We start from the raw sequence: 16,038 nt of genomic DNA, 5'->3' as shown, positions 1-16,038 counted from the left end.
AGGTCATACCTGTCAAGTCTCCCGTTTTGGCCGTGAAACTCCCGTATTTTACCCCTCTGTCCCGCCGTCTTCCCGTATTATTTTCCCGTATTTTAATATAATATATTTTTTTAAAGTGTTCCTGTGCCGCTCCAAACTGAATTGTCACTAGCCTCGCGAGAACTGCCACCTGCAGTAGCCTGAGTGGCAGTTCTTGCGAGGTTAGTGCTGACAGCCGGAACAAACCAACTGGACCTCGGTTGGGCTCAGTGTTGCCAACTTAGGGAGTTTTTTCCCGCGTTTAGCGACAGTGAAATCCTCCGCTGTCGCCGTGTATTCTGTACACAAAGCTTTCTCCCTGTGTCCCTTCGTACACTTTGGCATTGCCCAAACCTCACTTCACCCCCACCCTCAAACCTCACTTCATCACCGAGTCTGCCCACCCGCTCCCTCCGCTCCCATCCCCGGACCTCACTTCGGCCTTTTTCAACCTTTGAGACAGCCGACAGCGAGTTTTCTTACACAAGTTGGCAACAGCGGCCCAGATAAAGGAGGAGGGTTGAACTTAGCGAGCAGTCTCACCCCACATAAGTGTTTTCGTTAAATTTGATATTCTAACATTAAACAATACGGGACAAAATTCATCTGTGTAATGTAGGTCTAGGCAAAGCATTAAAGTTATTAAAGTTAATTTGTAGTTCTAAACATATTTAGGGTGTTTTTTCTTCACTTTTCTGCACAAAGATGTTTTTCCTCTCTCCCTCAGCTTTGACTGCAACTACATCCAAATGAACAATTATGCAAATTAGGCAATGACGTCACAGCGACTTCTATTTTAAGTAGCTAAAATTTCCCGTATTTTTAAATACAGAACTTGACAGGTATACCCCGGGTATACTCGTTGGGGTACATATAACTGAGTAGAACTCCAGTAGTGTATGAATCAGGTTCTAAAAATATGAGGAACTACTGTAACTTAAATGTGTCCTGTTATAGAAAGCATTATGATACTTTTGACTGTGTTAGTATGATTACTAACTAATCAACTGATTAATCAATAAACAATTTAGTGCTTCAGTGCTGTATGTGTTTGCTTACTAAATAAAGCTGATGGATTAGAAATACTGAATCATTTTTATACATTAACAAATATAATATTAAGAGTTGTCCATCACACTTTCTGTTGGCCAGCAGTGGAGGATCTTTGACCCCCCCTCCATAATGTTGCAGTTACAGCATTGTTTTGCTAGGGGACGCCACAGGAGCAGCAAATTCGGTCATGAGTTGGCGTTGAACTTCGTCTGGACCTATGACCCCTGCGGTTGAGCTTTAGGTTTGGATCAGCTATTTCTTTTTCACCGCCTCCTCTTCATTCAGAGAACAAAGAAGTCAACTCTGCACAGCCTCTGTTTATTTATGTAAGTGGTATGTTATCTCTAATACATATAGATTGGCATGTTATGCAACCTTGTACTTAAATAAAAGATACAGTTTAAAGGCTACATGTTTTATGTGCATGTGTACGTTGGATTGTCCACTAGCAATTTCTAAAAGCTGGTCTATGAAGAAAAAAAAAAAGGGGGGGGGGATCTCTAGCCATTTCATTAGCAGGATTGTTTCTCAAGGTCGCCAACACATGAAACTTGTTTATTCGCCGCCTCTTGCCAAACAAATTTAACACATTCAGGCAGAAGGGAAAATAAATAAACCGCAGTCAGTCGTGCAATTTGTGTTTCCTCTTCCAAAGCTAAATTTGTCTTGTCTCGCAAAACACCACCCATCCTCTTTCGATTTTTTTCCTCTTTCTTGACAGCAGCCGTGAACCGAATGATTCACATAAACGCCCTCTATTCTTCTGAGACGTTCACGGTCCATGGGAAAGATGGTAATTATGAGTGCTCCTAGTGTGCATAGAAATCCCGTTCACTTCGGGGTTTTGTCGGTGGATTACTGCACATCTGATGTCAACATCTTGCATTCACATGTAGAAAACTGCATGTTGAGTTGAAATACAGTCAAAAGGTGGGGGCGACATGGATCATCACTGTGTAATTTGTGCGCTTGAGATGTTTTTATTGCATTTTCCTGCATTATATAAAGGTAGCAGTAGCAATGTCTGCTTAATTGATTTTTAAACAGCAAACTGTTTTCTCTATTTCAAGAATTGTTATTTAATTAAGTAACTTACTTGATTTGGTAAAAATATAAAACCTGTCAAATAAAGATGTACAGTGATTAAAAGGGAATAGATCATAAAATAAAAATGAAATATAACAGTATTGAAAATAGTCTAAATAGTCTTTCCTACAAGAGCCAATCACGCATTCAGTTTTAAATCAGCAATGAAATAGCGTAAAGCACTCTTCAGACACAATAGCTAATGCATCTCATAATCGCATCTTTAAACGTGACACGGTAAAAATAACATTCCTATTATTGCAATGGACAAAGCAGCACTTTTTTTCTTTTAGGACCTGAATGCATCGTTGTCTTCCTTTTGCTCCGTTCGCTTATTTTTCTTCTTTTATGCTCTCTTGCGGGGCAGTGCGTGTGCGCGCGTGTACGTGCCGGGGGTGACGGCTTGTTCCTGGAAGAGCCCAGCCTGCCTGCAGAGTCACTCACATTCCTGGCCGGGATTCAATGACTGAGCCAGACACACAAACACAGAGGGAGGGGGCGTGTGAGTGAGCGCGCGACAGAGAGACCTAGACAGAGCGCGAGGGAGAGAGAGCAGGCGCGAGAGACACGCACTCAGACTGGGGGAGAGAGAGAGCGCTCTCGCGAGCAGGCTGGCTCTTCAGACTTCTCATTTCCATACAGTCAGAGTGAATCGCGGGGGCAGATAGAGTGGATCGTTCGTCCTCGACAGCGCCGAGAACCTCAAATAAGGATTTGTTTTAATCGAGCTGTATCGACGCACAGCTCCCGCTTTCGTTTCATTTTCGCCTGCTCGGTGTTCGAATGTGACAAACGGAACTTTTCGCCTCAGTGGAGTTTAGAAAGCTGTCTTTTCAAATATGGACAGTCGGCGAACTGCTACAGGGAGCGACGGGTCGGTGTTCACTCAGATACAGGAATAAAACTGCAGACTTGCAGCTGGGACTTTTTACTGGATGTTTGATGAAGCGCTTCGCAAATCTGATCAGTTCTGGGACACTGTGGATTTACCAGGTTGGAGGACGGATAGACACTTGTGATTCCCGGTCGACGATAAGAAGGATTTACGCATCTGAAGTTGCAGGAAAAGCATGGAGACTGTAAGTCGGCCGAGCTTCCAGCCTCATCCGGGACTGCAACAAACTCTCAAGCAGTTTCACCTCAGCTCTATGAGCTCTTTGGGCGGACCGGCTGCTTTCTCTGCTCGGTGGCAGCATGAGCTACTCTTTAAGAAGGACGGCAAGGAGCCCGAGCCAGTTCTGCAGCATCTGCCGCCGCCCGTGATGCCGGGCCCACTCTTCATTCCGTCAGACCGCTCCACTGAGAGGTGCGAGACGGTTCTGGAAGGGGAGACCATCTCTTGCTTTGTGGTCGGCGGGGAGAAACGACTGTGCCTGCCGCAGATCCTTAACACGGTGCTGCGGGACTTCACCCTGCAGCAGATCAACTCGGTGTGCGACGAACTGCACATTTACTGCTCCCGGTGCACGGCGGACCAGCTGGAGATCCTCAAAGTCATGGGGATCCTGCCCTTCTCGGCGCCGTCCTGCGGTCTCATCACTAAGACGGACGCAGAACGGCTCTGCAACGCCCTGATCTATGGAGGCGCTTACCCGCCGCGCTGCAAGAAGGAGCTGAACGGAGGCTCGCTGGAGCTGCAGTTCACCGACAGGAGCTTCAAAGTCTATCACGAGTGCTTCGGCAAGTGCAAAGGCTTGTTCGTGCCGGAGCTGTACACCAGCCCGAACGCAGCGTGCATTCAGTGCATGGACTGCAGACTCCTGTACCCGACCCACAAGTTCGTGGTGCACAGCCATAAGGCGCAGGAGAACAGGACTTGCCACTGGGGCTTCGACTCGGCCAACTGGAGGGCGTACATACTCCTGGGCCAGGATTACACAGAGAAAGAGGAGAAGGCCCGTCTGGAGCTCTTCCTGGACGATATTAAGGAGAAATTCGACTTCGCCAACAAGTACAAGAGAAAAGCATCATCCAAGGTGAGTTGGTCTCCATGCTGTACCTCAGCTTTTACTTGCATATTTTACTATTTCTGCTGCAATTCGCTTCAAGCTGCAGGTAATCCATTGCAGCTTGGTGTGATACTTTCTTGCGCTCTCCCATGAGTTTAATTCGACACCCTTCTCATTAACATTTAAACGACTGGGGAGGGGGTTAACAAACTTACATACAAACATAGCCAACATACAAAGGGTTAATTCACACACATTTCCAGAGTTAATCTGGAGCTACATTCCCATCATATGGATGATGAACCTGGCAGTGTTTGGTAACTGCTACTGCTGTGTTCTTCCTAAGCGGGCCTCATCCAGCAGCGACAACAATATGCCTCTGGTGGCAGTAAAGCCATTATTTGGCCGTGAAACACCTCTTAAAGGTCACTTTTTATTGGCCTGTCCAGTAAATAGAATCTCATTTGCCAACAAATGGTTCGATGGAAAATTGTAAACAACAGTTTACAGAGGGGAGGTCGTGGGGGTGTGAGATAATAGATTTCTCTTCTTCGGATTAAGTGGCATTACTCTGTTCAGCGGGAAAAAGAAGCAGTTTTTGACACGTGTGTTCCCAGTGGAGGAGACAGAAGCGATCAGCAATGATTATTAGTATGACAAAATGAGCTTTTATCTTGTGTCTTCTTACTTGTCTGGCTGTCATGTGTCTGTTCCTGTGGTTTCCTGTTTAATCAGTGCTGCTATCAGTACTGAAGTCACCCCCCCCCCCAAACACACACGCACGCACGCATGCTCCTGTCTTCTTGTTTGAACAATCCAAATGAGTGCATCTGTTTGAGTTTTTGGTTCTGCATGTTTCCTGTGGTTTTAGTGATCTAACACCTCCAGCCTAAGCAAAAGAGGTTTAGGCATCAAATTTGTTTTTTCCATGCATTTGCTTTTTCTGAGCTAACTTACTGTAAAGCTATATGAAGGGATTCTGTCATGGCTTTGGTGTTTGCAGACTGATAAAGAGTCCAACCCCCAACCCCACCCCTATAGGGGGAAAAAAGGCTAGTGTTACCATTTGCATGAACACATGAATGGTGCTGATGAAGCAGGGTTTACAAGTAGTGTGGTGGAAACATAACATGATCCCAACAAAGGGGAGCATTCAGCAAACATCAGAACCCCCTCTTCCTCTCCCCCACCTCCCAAAATATCCACTGACCCCAGGCCAGTGACCCATCTCTGACATAGTCCTTCCGTTTTGCCTACTTTTCCTCTCCTCAGTGGATTTCTAGGCAGAAGCAGAACAGAGTTTTTGATGAAGCTCAGAAAGCAACAGCAAAAATGTTTACAAGAGGTTTCGTTCACTCTGCTGAGATTTCTTTCAGAAGAACCTGCCAAAGAAAGGGAGATCAGGGAGACCCCTGTAGTCCTAAAGAGCGCCAGAGTCCTACCGTCCATAGTGAATACACACTCTTGGCACACACTTTCATTCAGACTTGAGTGGATGGACCTCAAGGACCTCCACTTTCAGGGGCCTCTTCTGTTTTTATAAGTGCTGACAGGGGTGCCCAAATGTTAAACCCGAGGCTCATTTGAGCTTCTGTCCTGCTGTTTAATTTGACCCCCTCCCCGGAGGATCCAGTTTGAAGAAACGCTAATGAGAGAATGCACACAGGTTGAGAGTTGAGGAATACTGCTACTCTTATAGGCAACAGATCTCCCTTTTGTCAGCAGTTTTGAGCACAACTGAGGAAACGTTTTGGAAGATGTTAGGCAACCGTGTCAGCACACTGTGTTCACTATTTCAGAAACATCACTGTCTGTCAGTGGAGTAACAAGGTGGCTCAGTGAATATTAATATGACTGATAGAAAAGTGTTAGTAGCAGTCTCACATGCAGACAGACACAGGAAGTGATATTGCCACACTTCCCTCCTTGCAGACACTCTATTGAAAGCTTCCTCCTGAGACGAGTGAATCACAGAGTAAAAAAAGCAATTCACATTCAGCAGCGCCTCCAGTTGTGGAGAAAGTGTGAACTTGCAGTTCATTTTCCTTTCTTTATCTTGTGGATGCAAGGCCATGGTGCAGTCTGCAAACAACAATGAACAAATGCAGTAAACTACTGAAAAGTTACATGTAGGAACACTTCCAAGCTGCCCATGGCAGCCCTGGACTGCAAGTCTTTTGGTTTTTGGCTGGTACACATGTGGCTGGCACACATAATGAGTGGGTTTCCGCATCAGGATGTTTAGATAAGGATTGTGGCTGCAGATTTAGTATGTCAGTAACTTTATAATTTGCCCTCAAGATGATGTGATTCATGCACAATCTGTCTGGTTAGGAGAACTATGAGAAATAGAATAAAATAGAGGGGTTGTGGTGGGGAGCAGCTCAAGTTTGACTCATGCTTGTTTGAAAAAACGTTTACATCAGACTCTGATTTTTTTTTTTTTTTTTTGGGCATCTTCCTACATGGTCGCATTCTTTCCCAGCCTTTTCAGTAGATATGAAGCAGCTATATTATATCTATATTTTTTTCATTCATTCATTCATCAGTCTGTGCGTACATTGCAGATGTGCCACTCTGTCAGAGCGATGAAGTTGTCTTACACGACTGCTGTACAAAGACAATGCATACACTCAGTGGAACATGACTCTACTGGTTAATGTTGAAAACTGGGAAATCCAGATTTGCTCCAGCCATCCATGTTCTCCTTAAAGTAGTTAAATGTGCATAAAAAATCCAGTCAGGACAACAGGAGAGGCTATGTTAGTGTGCTGACACCCAGACATTTCTGTTTCCATGTATGACTGAGTTGTAGAAAAGGCTTAAGCCAAAACTGCCTCAGGTTGGAACACACAACTATTAAGCCCTGAAAATAGATGTGTCAAAGTTTAATATATTTTTCCAAGTCATAGCACACCTCAAATCTTTAATGTGAAGAAGCTAACACTTCCCCTTCTCCTCCCCCATGCTCCCCTCCCCGCTCCTTGGGATATCTGGCCTCCAGCTGAAGGGGCTGCTTGTTTCATTGGGCTGTGGTAGTGGGGGCTCAGAGGAAGTGAACTCCCACAGGGAATATAGGCCCATGTCCTGTTTCATATGCAAGGCGCAGTGCTAGCTAAGCCTGCTGACTCCCAGCCATGTCCACAAGATAGACAGGACAACAGCTGGTAGCTGTGCATTTCAGTGGCTGTTCAGGGAATATTTTTATTCTCATTTTATGGGTCCATGCCAAACTGTGATTATGGTAAACATCCACAGTAGAGCTTCATTTTGGCCTGACTGAGTGAGTGTTGTTAGCAGATTCCATGTTGTGTTTTCTGTTTTCATAGTTCTCCTTTTTAAGCATAAAAGATAAATTTTGTGCCCTGTGCCTTCAGAAGGAGGAAGCCACCAATTCAATTAGGCCTCTATAATGAGTTCTGCTTGGCCGGGCTGCCAGTCTGGGTTTCTAAAGCTCTATAAAAACTATGATATTTTGGGCTGTCCCAGTAAAAATATGACTAATGTGAAAGAATCGTGATGGGTGCAAACAGTTGGCCCCGCGTCACACAATCTAAGATAGCCTGGGTCAAAATTCTAACAGTGTTGGAAATTAAGCATAACCACCTCACCATGTGACTTTTGCCACAGCATCTACATCTCCGTCCATTTTAAATGTTAATATAACCTTGATCTTTGCATGAAGGTGTGGCATGCTTTCAAAGAGAAAAAACATTCTTCACCTTTTTACTAATTTGGAATGTAATTGCTTTTAGCCTGAATAATATTTATTAAGAGAGTTTAATAAGTAGTAGCAAACCTCTTTCGTATTTCTTCTTCTATGCTGGAAATTAACAGCAAAAACATAAATTTTACTTTGGAAAAGAGAACTCTGTGAGGAGCTACTGTGCTCAGATGCTCCACGACAAAAACTTTGAGGAACAGCCACAAGATGAAGTCTGTGTCATGGGTTAGATGTGCCTTTACATGCCTGTGTTTTCACTGCAACCGTAGAAGGAGGGACAAAGAGTAGAGCATCATAGATTTTCTGGTTTGTTATGTTCGTCTGGAAAATTTCTCAAAAGGCTGCCACTGAAGCAGTAGTGGGAAATGCAGTGATTCTTTTCATACAGCATGTCTCTCTGCCAGAAGCTGCTTTTTTTTTTTTTCTTTTTTTTCAAAACATTTTTAACTTGTACAAAGAACAAAACACTTTTTCCCAGGTGCTGCTTGACTGTACACAAAGGATGAAAACATGTAGGAAGCAGTGTGTGTTGCTTTGTTTGTTGTAGGATTCTAACGTTACTGTCACGGGCCAAGCCATGACCGTCATGCGTTTTATTAAAAATTCAAAATGCTACCTAATAACTTTTAAATTTACAAAGTCAGCGAGATTTCCAATTGCAACAAATTCACAGCTAGAATAGGGCTGCAAGTGTTCCAATAGTGAAAACACAGCTGACACAAACTATTTCCTCCTACATGTGAGAAAGGACAACTTCAGCAGTTGTCCCGACCCGATTCTTTGGGAACCCTGAAGAATGTTGAATCTTGGAGATATCTTTGATAAACAGCAGTAGTCAGATTTAGGAGGAGCAGCTAGCTGAGTGCTTCATGAAAAGCCCAAACAGGAAAGACCGATCACTGCAGTAATACCTGCCTGGTATATCCAGAGACTGGCTGTAAGTCAGTCTTTGTGCAGGTAAGGAAAGCTTGACTCTCTGGGAATATCTCTCACATCTCTGCCCGTTTATTCCAAGATGATGAAGGGTGGAAAAAAGGCTTCCTAACAAGAAAGTTGCTTTTGGTTATAAGCAGCAATGTGCTCAATCTATCAGGAAAAAATGGTACATGCAAAACTGCAGATCATATGTTTGCAGTAGCATGTGTTAAAAATCGTGTATTTCTGTCCACTCTTTGAAATCCCTGTCAGTATATTCAAACCCTTGTGAAGACTGGCATGAAAGACGGGACCCAGTGACCTGATCCAGGTGTCTCATGGGAAAGAAGCTCTTCCTCAGCCAGATGGTGTCTGTGTTTGATGTCTAGTCTGACTGTTGGTCTGTTGTTTTTTTTTTGCAGCCATTCAGTATTGATGGTAGGTTACCATAGGCGTGTTTATTTAATGAAATGATCTTTAAAATATTAATCAGCACACATGGCACTGTAGGACCATATATCAGCATACTGTACATGCACCTTTGGCCACCTTTACTTTTCCAGGGGTTTGTAGATACACAGCAAACACAGACCAACCTGTGAAATTGGTGAAGTGATTAGTTTTGCTGATCTACAGGTATAAAAATACCAATTAAAAAAAAATTATAAATGTTTACACTTTTTATTTTTTTAAGAATGTATTTTGTTACAAGATCTACACATTACTGTCCAGTCTGTACACTCTTACAGTCCAGTAGCTTTTGGTTTTAGCCAACATAAGAGGCAGATTTTTAGAAACTAGCCGTCACATTTCAAATAAAATCTTTCACATTTTGGCATTACAGTTTTCTTTTAAAAGCATTTCCATTTGGGTGTTCCAAACAAGCAAAAATTTTGTAAAGAGAAATTAATATTAGCCTAACCCTAACACGGAGCTTAATCCTAACCCAAACCCTGGACAGGAACCTGACTGATGTGAGGTTTGGTCTCAGATGGTGAGTTTACAGTGTGGGACTGGATGGTGTATCCTCTTCGCCCTCTGTGTATGGATTGCATGCATGATAAAAACAGAGTCATATCTGATAGCACTTGTGTTATGTTTATTTAAAAAGTGAGATTCCAGATTTTTTCCCATGCCTATATGAACTGCTGAGAAAAATACGACATCAGTTCTGTGGAGATAATCCGATGTGTATGCTGCACGTGCTTTTTCTTGGAAAATCCCAATCTTCAGCTGTCTTACTGTTTCTTAGAGATTTTCTTCGGCTCTGACAGTGAATGACCTGACTGTTAATGAGGGATGTTCTCCAGATGTAATCCAGAATAAACTGTACCAGCTGATGTGAAAAATGTGGGTATAGAATGGGAAAATGCTGCCAGCCAGATGGGGGGGGGCTACTTTCTGCTGCGTCAGACCAGGAGCACCCTTTGTATATGACAGCAATGTTGGCCTCTGGAGTTGCCCCTTCCCCCCTCATGCAGCACTCATATGTTTATAAGCGCAGCTAGCATTGCATGACCTTTGCCTCCCCAAATAAAGAGGTGACCCATTTCACTCCTTGCCTGTCTCGTAGGACTGTCGGCCAATTCCGTGCTGCTTAGCAACTCCCACAAGGCAGATGGCTGTCTGATGAAGGCAGCTAATCTCACATACCATCAAATAAATGAACATCCACTGGCACCATGATACAATAAACTGAATGCTGCATGATGAAATCTGCGTTCAGATGCGTTTCAGATTTTGTTGAAAACCCTTCCACAAAATATGCATGTGACTCATGTAAATGTGAACAGCAGAGGCATCCTCTGCCTCATTTGGAGTGTGACTGAGCATCGGGCTGGTCAGGTGTGTGATTTGCAGTCATGCAAGTGCGTGCATGAACGAATGTGTGTGCTTGTTTTGTGCCTGGATCAGCCGTAGGAGGAGATTAACATGAGCTCAATGCCTACTCATTTCCCCATCTGCCTGTCTCCCACAGTGATGCTTCCCATCCCTCCCCCATCTCAGCCACACACACTGAACACAGACATCCTTACAGCACCCAGGTTCCACCCCTGCAATTCTTTCTTAGTCTTATAAATGATACAGAAGCTCATAGAATCATACACACACATAGGCATGTATGCACTGATGGCTTTGTCTGGCCTGTAACACAACATCTGCCAAACTTGGCTTAGAATATACTCCCTTCAGATCATGTCATGAATCAGCGGTCCATCTCCAACCATTGGGAGCAAAGTCCATGGGAAGACTGGTATCTCATCCCTTTTAATCATCTCAAAGTTTGGGAAGGACAGGTAGAGGCAGAAGGCAGATACAGGGAGAAAATAATAAGCTCTGCTAATCTTATTTCTGATTGAACTGGCACCATTCCTCCGAACAGGGAGTTCCTAAGTCAGCCCAGCAGTTTTGCAAAATCTCTGTCAACTGGATGGCATGGCGATAAGAGATATAGATTTTTATTTTTAAAAAGCACAACAGGAAAGCTCCACGTTTCTACACTGGCTTGAAAAATATGTGGTTGCAGAATGGCACCATAGATGGGCCTTTTTTTTTTTCTTCATACAACCTTCATTTCTCCAAATAATCCCACTGGAACTCTGCTTCGTGTGGAAGAGACATCATGTAATTCTGCTCACATTCATTTTTAGGTAAATGCTTATCTAAAATTCTTACATCTAATTCACATTGTGCATACCACATTTTACAGCTCGGTAGGGCATAATCTACGATGTAAAAGGAAAGAGAAGTAACCTTAGCCATCTTTTGCCAGCAGTCTTTTTTTAAAACCATCTGGCTGGTCCTCACCATCATAGTACACTGCAAAAATCAATGCACCACCTGTACACTGTATATCATTAGCTTGTGTTGTCTCCCAGCAGGTGGACAGTTTGATTATAAGATTTAGCTTGTTTGTTCTGGATGTGTCCGTCACCAGAGCTTTCACTTCTTTCACTTTGTGTGAGGGGGCATTAAGTATTCCTCTGCTCTTTTTGAAATAATGGTATGTCAGCTCTCCAAACAAGCATTTGGCAGCCAGTCCAAAGGCAGACATGGAGGAGCGAGTGTTTGAGGTGTATTTTCTGTTCTTATGAAGACAGGCCGTATTCTGAGAAACTCCTTTTGTTGTGCTTTTTTCCCACTCTTCAAGGGATGGGGGTTGGGTCACACTGGTTTGGCCTTAGCCATGTGTTAGGGCAGCTCCCAGGAGGTTGGCGGGGTGTTGGGGTGGTGGTATGTGTGGGATTTGTCCACTGGCTAGCCATTGTCACATCTTTTGTGGTCAGTATCAGCTGTGTTGTTTGGGGATAGATGGAGGTGACTCCCAACCCCCTTTAATGCTGGATGACCAGTGATCCCAAAGCACTTGAGTTGTAGATCTTTGCTCATTGTTTGACTCCCCCTCTCCAATCCTCCATTCTCCTGTTTGCTCATCTTTTCTAGAAGTGTCATGACTGCTGCTGTCTTGAACAAACAAACAAACAAACACAGAGGGGAGGTAGGAATGCTAGCTACTTTCTGCTAATAACCACTAATAATATAAATTTAAATTTAAGAGACACATGAGTTCCTTTAAGCCAGACTGATAATTTATTTTTTGGTCCAACACTGCTTATTTGGGAGCAAAGGACTCTTATGTTAATATATTGGCTAATGCACGCCAAATCAGTGGATGTCCGACAAAATACATCAACATGATGTAATTGTGGCCTATAATATCCATCAACTGATAGGTCTGCCAGGCTCTGCTTCTGATACCCAACATAAACCTCCAGCTAAAAAGATTATTTCCTTCTTTTCTGGTTTAATCTCTTATTTTTTTTGCTCTATACATCAAAAGAATGCCCACTAAAAACATATGTTTTTTGGTCACTTGACTTATTCTTTTATCAAAGTCATTTTTAAACTCAAATAAACAATAACAGTGTGTACAGTGAAGCAATCTGATCAAAGGATGTGCTTGTGAGAGACAAACAGGAATGTGTGGCTTTAGAGAGGAGAGGTGAGGGGACAAAGGCAAGCTGCTGTAACAGGGACCACGTCTTCAGAGCAGGGGTCACTCCTGCAACCAGCCTGTGTTTTGTAACTTTTCAAACAAATGTGTATGTATGTAAATCAAGCCCACTTCATAGAGCAACTTGCAAACAAATTTGAGTCACCTTTTGTGTGAGCAATCACGTTATACTTTGTTTTTTTTTTTTTTTTGTTTTTTTAACTCTGAAACAAAGTCAGTTAATAAAAGACCTAAAATTCTATCTTTGTTTGAATCAAACATTCTGAATACATCTTTTTTTGATCTCGTAAATATCACCTTGGTTAAATCAAATGGCAGGCTTCTGAGAGAATGCAGAGTTGTGAAAGAGCCATTCACTCACAGTGCAATAAAGTGCCATCCAGCGCATGTCTTTTCTCAGAAAAGGTGTATTTCCTGGCTGCACATACTGCAAACACATCTGATCTGTGCTGTTGTTTAGTCTGCTCTGACTCATTGTAATGTCTAGCCAATGTTAGTTATGTTAGGGCTAGGTGGGTTAATGTTAAACTGGATTAAACAACAACTGGATTATCCAACAAGGAGGTATTGTCATGAACTTTGACTGACCATTTGAATCTTTGTTTATCACAGCTGCAGTTTTATAAGATGTGCTGTGAGGCCAGGTGAGCCAAAATCGAACTGAAAGAGGATTTGCTGCTTAGTTGAGTCACTTTATCAAATGTGAGAGATCACTGGGTTTGAAGTGAAACCAGGCAATGAAGGACAGCTTTAGGCTGGTGTCATTCCCTGAGTGCAGACAGGAGTGCATAGCTGAACCCAGGCAGGGGAGAAAGGTTTAGACTGGCGGGGCAGAACGAAACCGCTTTCAGTTAGACGTCCTGGGCAGAAACAGAAACAAAGTCGGTGAAGTGCAGCCACACCTTGGCTGTAGCTTGTCAGGAAGTTGAGGTGGAAGGTGGGTGTGTGTGTGTGAGCAAATTAGGGCCTTTGGGTAGGGGCAGTCAAAGGTTCAGGAGGCTAAGATTACTCCTCAGGAACCAAGTATTGGAAACAAAGGCTTTTAATGTGGTTAACATCCCTTCTTTAGACTGGCTGGGCTGTTGCTTGCCGAGTCACCAACCTCCTGAATTAAGTCAGCCAGCCTCACTCTGGAAAATGAAGGAATGCTAAATAAAACAATATGGTGAAAGGAAATCCCTCCTCCTGGCATGAATGCCTGCTTCTCAGGTTCAAGAAGCCTCCTCCAGCCAGGCCCAGACTTGCTCCTCCGCTTCAGCCTGGCTCATTGATTTCATGTTACACACTTCCTTCTACATGCTGTGTGTGTGTTATTGAAAACATGCAGACAGAAAAAGATCTAAACACATCTCTGCGCATACATACGGCTGTCTAGGCATCCTCTTTATACACACATGCACAAAGGTACAAGGTAGACAATAGAGCTCTTGAACCCCTCAGCTTATAATTAATGTAATTGTAGATCTCTGAGACAAGGTATTGTATGGAGTGTGTAATCGCCTCTGAGCACAAAGATGTTATTTTCAACATCTTCAAACATTGCCAGGGCTATCTTGAGCAGTAGGACATCAGTTTATATAAAGCCCATAACAATTTTTATGTCTGTTGCTGCTCAAGTATGTGTCAGGTTTGGACACGTTGACACATCTGAATCCTCTTTCCATGCGACCTCTAGCCTTCTCATCTGTCTGCCATGTTTAATTGTCTCTCTCTCACTCACACACACACACTCTCTCACTCACACACACTCACTCACTCACTCACTCTAGATATATCTCGCTATACTCTGCTAATATAAGCTCTGATGCTCGAAGCGCGCTTCATCTCTCTCTCTATTCTCTCTCTTCTCTCTCTCTCGCTCATCTCTCTCCTCTCTATCTCTCTATACTCTCTCTCTCTCCTCTCTCTCTCTCTCTATCTCCCTCTCTCCTCTCTCTCTCTCTCTCTCTCTCTCTCTCTCTCTCTCTCTCTGAGGTCAGGACTGGTGCAGCTGAATCTTGCCATGAAACCTCCACTCCCACTCCCTTTCTTCCATCCCCTCCTACTCCTCCCTCAGTTCCCTCTCTCCAGGCATGAAAGCTGGTTATCTGCATGGCTTTGCAAAGGATTAAACTAGACATACGTGTGTGTGTGTGTGTGTGTGTGTGTGTGTGTGTGTGTGTGTGTGTGTGAGAGAGAGAGAGAGAGAGAGAGAGCAAGAGAGAGGACTTGTGGTCTGAATAGCTGTCACACTAGCTGTCACACTTTTTTCCCACTAGTGTTATCTCAATGGATGTCTCCCACACAGGACTACTTTCTAGGACTGGAGCTGCTGGGTTAAGACCATCACACAACACTGTGTGGGTTGATCAATTAATTTTTGATCTTTAAATTTAAAGAGTGTACCAAATATTTGTCACAATTTTGTTTTCAACCCCTATAACCTCAAAGCCTACCAAATATTCAATTTAAAGACATAAAAACCAGCAAATTAATTAATACTCACATATTCAGTGCAGCATCTGGTCTCTAGGTTACTTTGTTTATAGCATCTTCCTCTTTGGTCTGAAAATGACTCGTGGTTTTACTCAGGATTTCATTTTCCCTGAACGGATGCAAAAGGACCAGAACAGCATAAAACATAAATAAAAAAATCAGAAGCTTTTTTTATTTTTCTGAAGTCTTTTGATGCATTTAGTATTTTCTCCAGTCTCCACAACATAACATTTTTAGCAAATACAAAACTAAATCACCAAATTCCACAAATCACTCAAAAACAGCTGAGGAATCTTTTTCTCCCTGGCAACATGGCTGAGTGTGAATGTGTGTTTTTCCTCTTTAGAACTGGTTAAAATTTTATAGAACTTGTTAAATGTGAGGAGGTTAGATCTGATTGGAAGTGGTTGGTGCAGATGCATTTGGTGTTTTTAAAGGATGGTTGAGGTGTGCACTGCGGTCTTTATCTGGAGACAGACTGCAGCATTTGATTCTCTGCAGAGCAGAGGCCTGGGTGGGAGCCAGTGTTAAGTCTCAGCCCAAGGATGGTGTCAAAGGTAGGGCTGCAACTAAAGATTATTTTGGCAGTCGATTAATCTGTCAGTCAAGTTTTTGATTAGTTAATTAGTCAACGATTATTTCAATCTTACCTCACTTGTTCAAGCCTGCCCACCTGTTAACATCACCGTGTTGTCTCTCCTCACAGTTAAAATAATGACCCATAAAAATACGAGTAACATTAATGTGATTATATAATAAATATCAAATAAACAGTGCATATTAAAGTGAATGCAATTTTTTAT

The 16,038-nt window shown here is 43.1% G+C and overlaps 1 protein-coding gene across 3 annotated transcripts in view; it reads left to right on the top strand.

Annotated features, from left to right (window-relative positions):
* Window positions 1-2,811: 2,811 nt before the first annotated feature.
* skia (v-ski avian sarcoma viral oncogene homolog a) overlaps window positions 2,812-16,038 on the top strand; it is an 84,255-nt gene continuing 71,028 nt past the window's right edge. For all 3 annotated transcript variants that reach the window (XM_030733025.1, XM_030733026.1, XM_030733027.1), the window contains exon 1: window positions 2,812-4,133. In XM_030733025.1, the coding sequence (XP_030588885.1) occupies window positions 3,228-4,133 (906 nt within the window). In that variant the 5' untranslated portion in view covers window positions 2,812-3,227. The remainder of the gene's footprint in view (window positions 4,134-16,038) is intronic.

Source organism: Archocentrus centrarchus, chromosome 7, assembly GCF_007364275.1.
Source record: "Archocentrus centrarchus isolate MPI-CPG fArcCen1 chromosome 7, fArcCen1, whole genome shotgun sequence".
NCBI lineage: Eukaryota > Metazoa > Chordata > Actinopteri > Cichliformes > Cichlidae > Archocentrus > Archocentrus centrarchus.
This window is presented reverse-complemented; position numbering and strand designations above follow the sequence as displayed.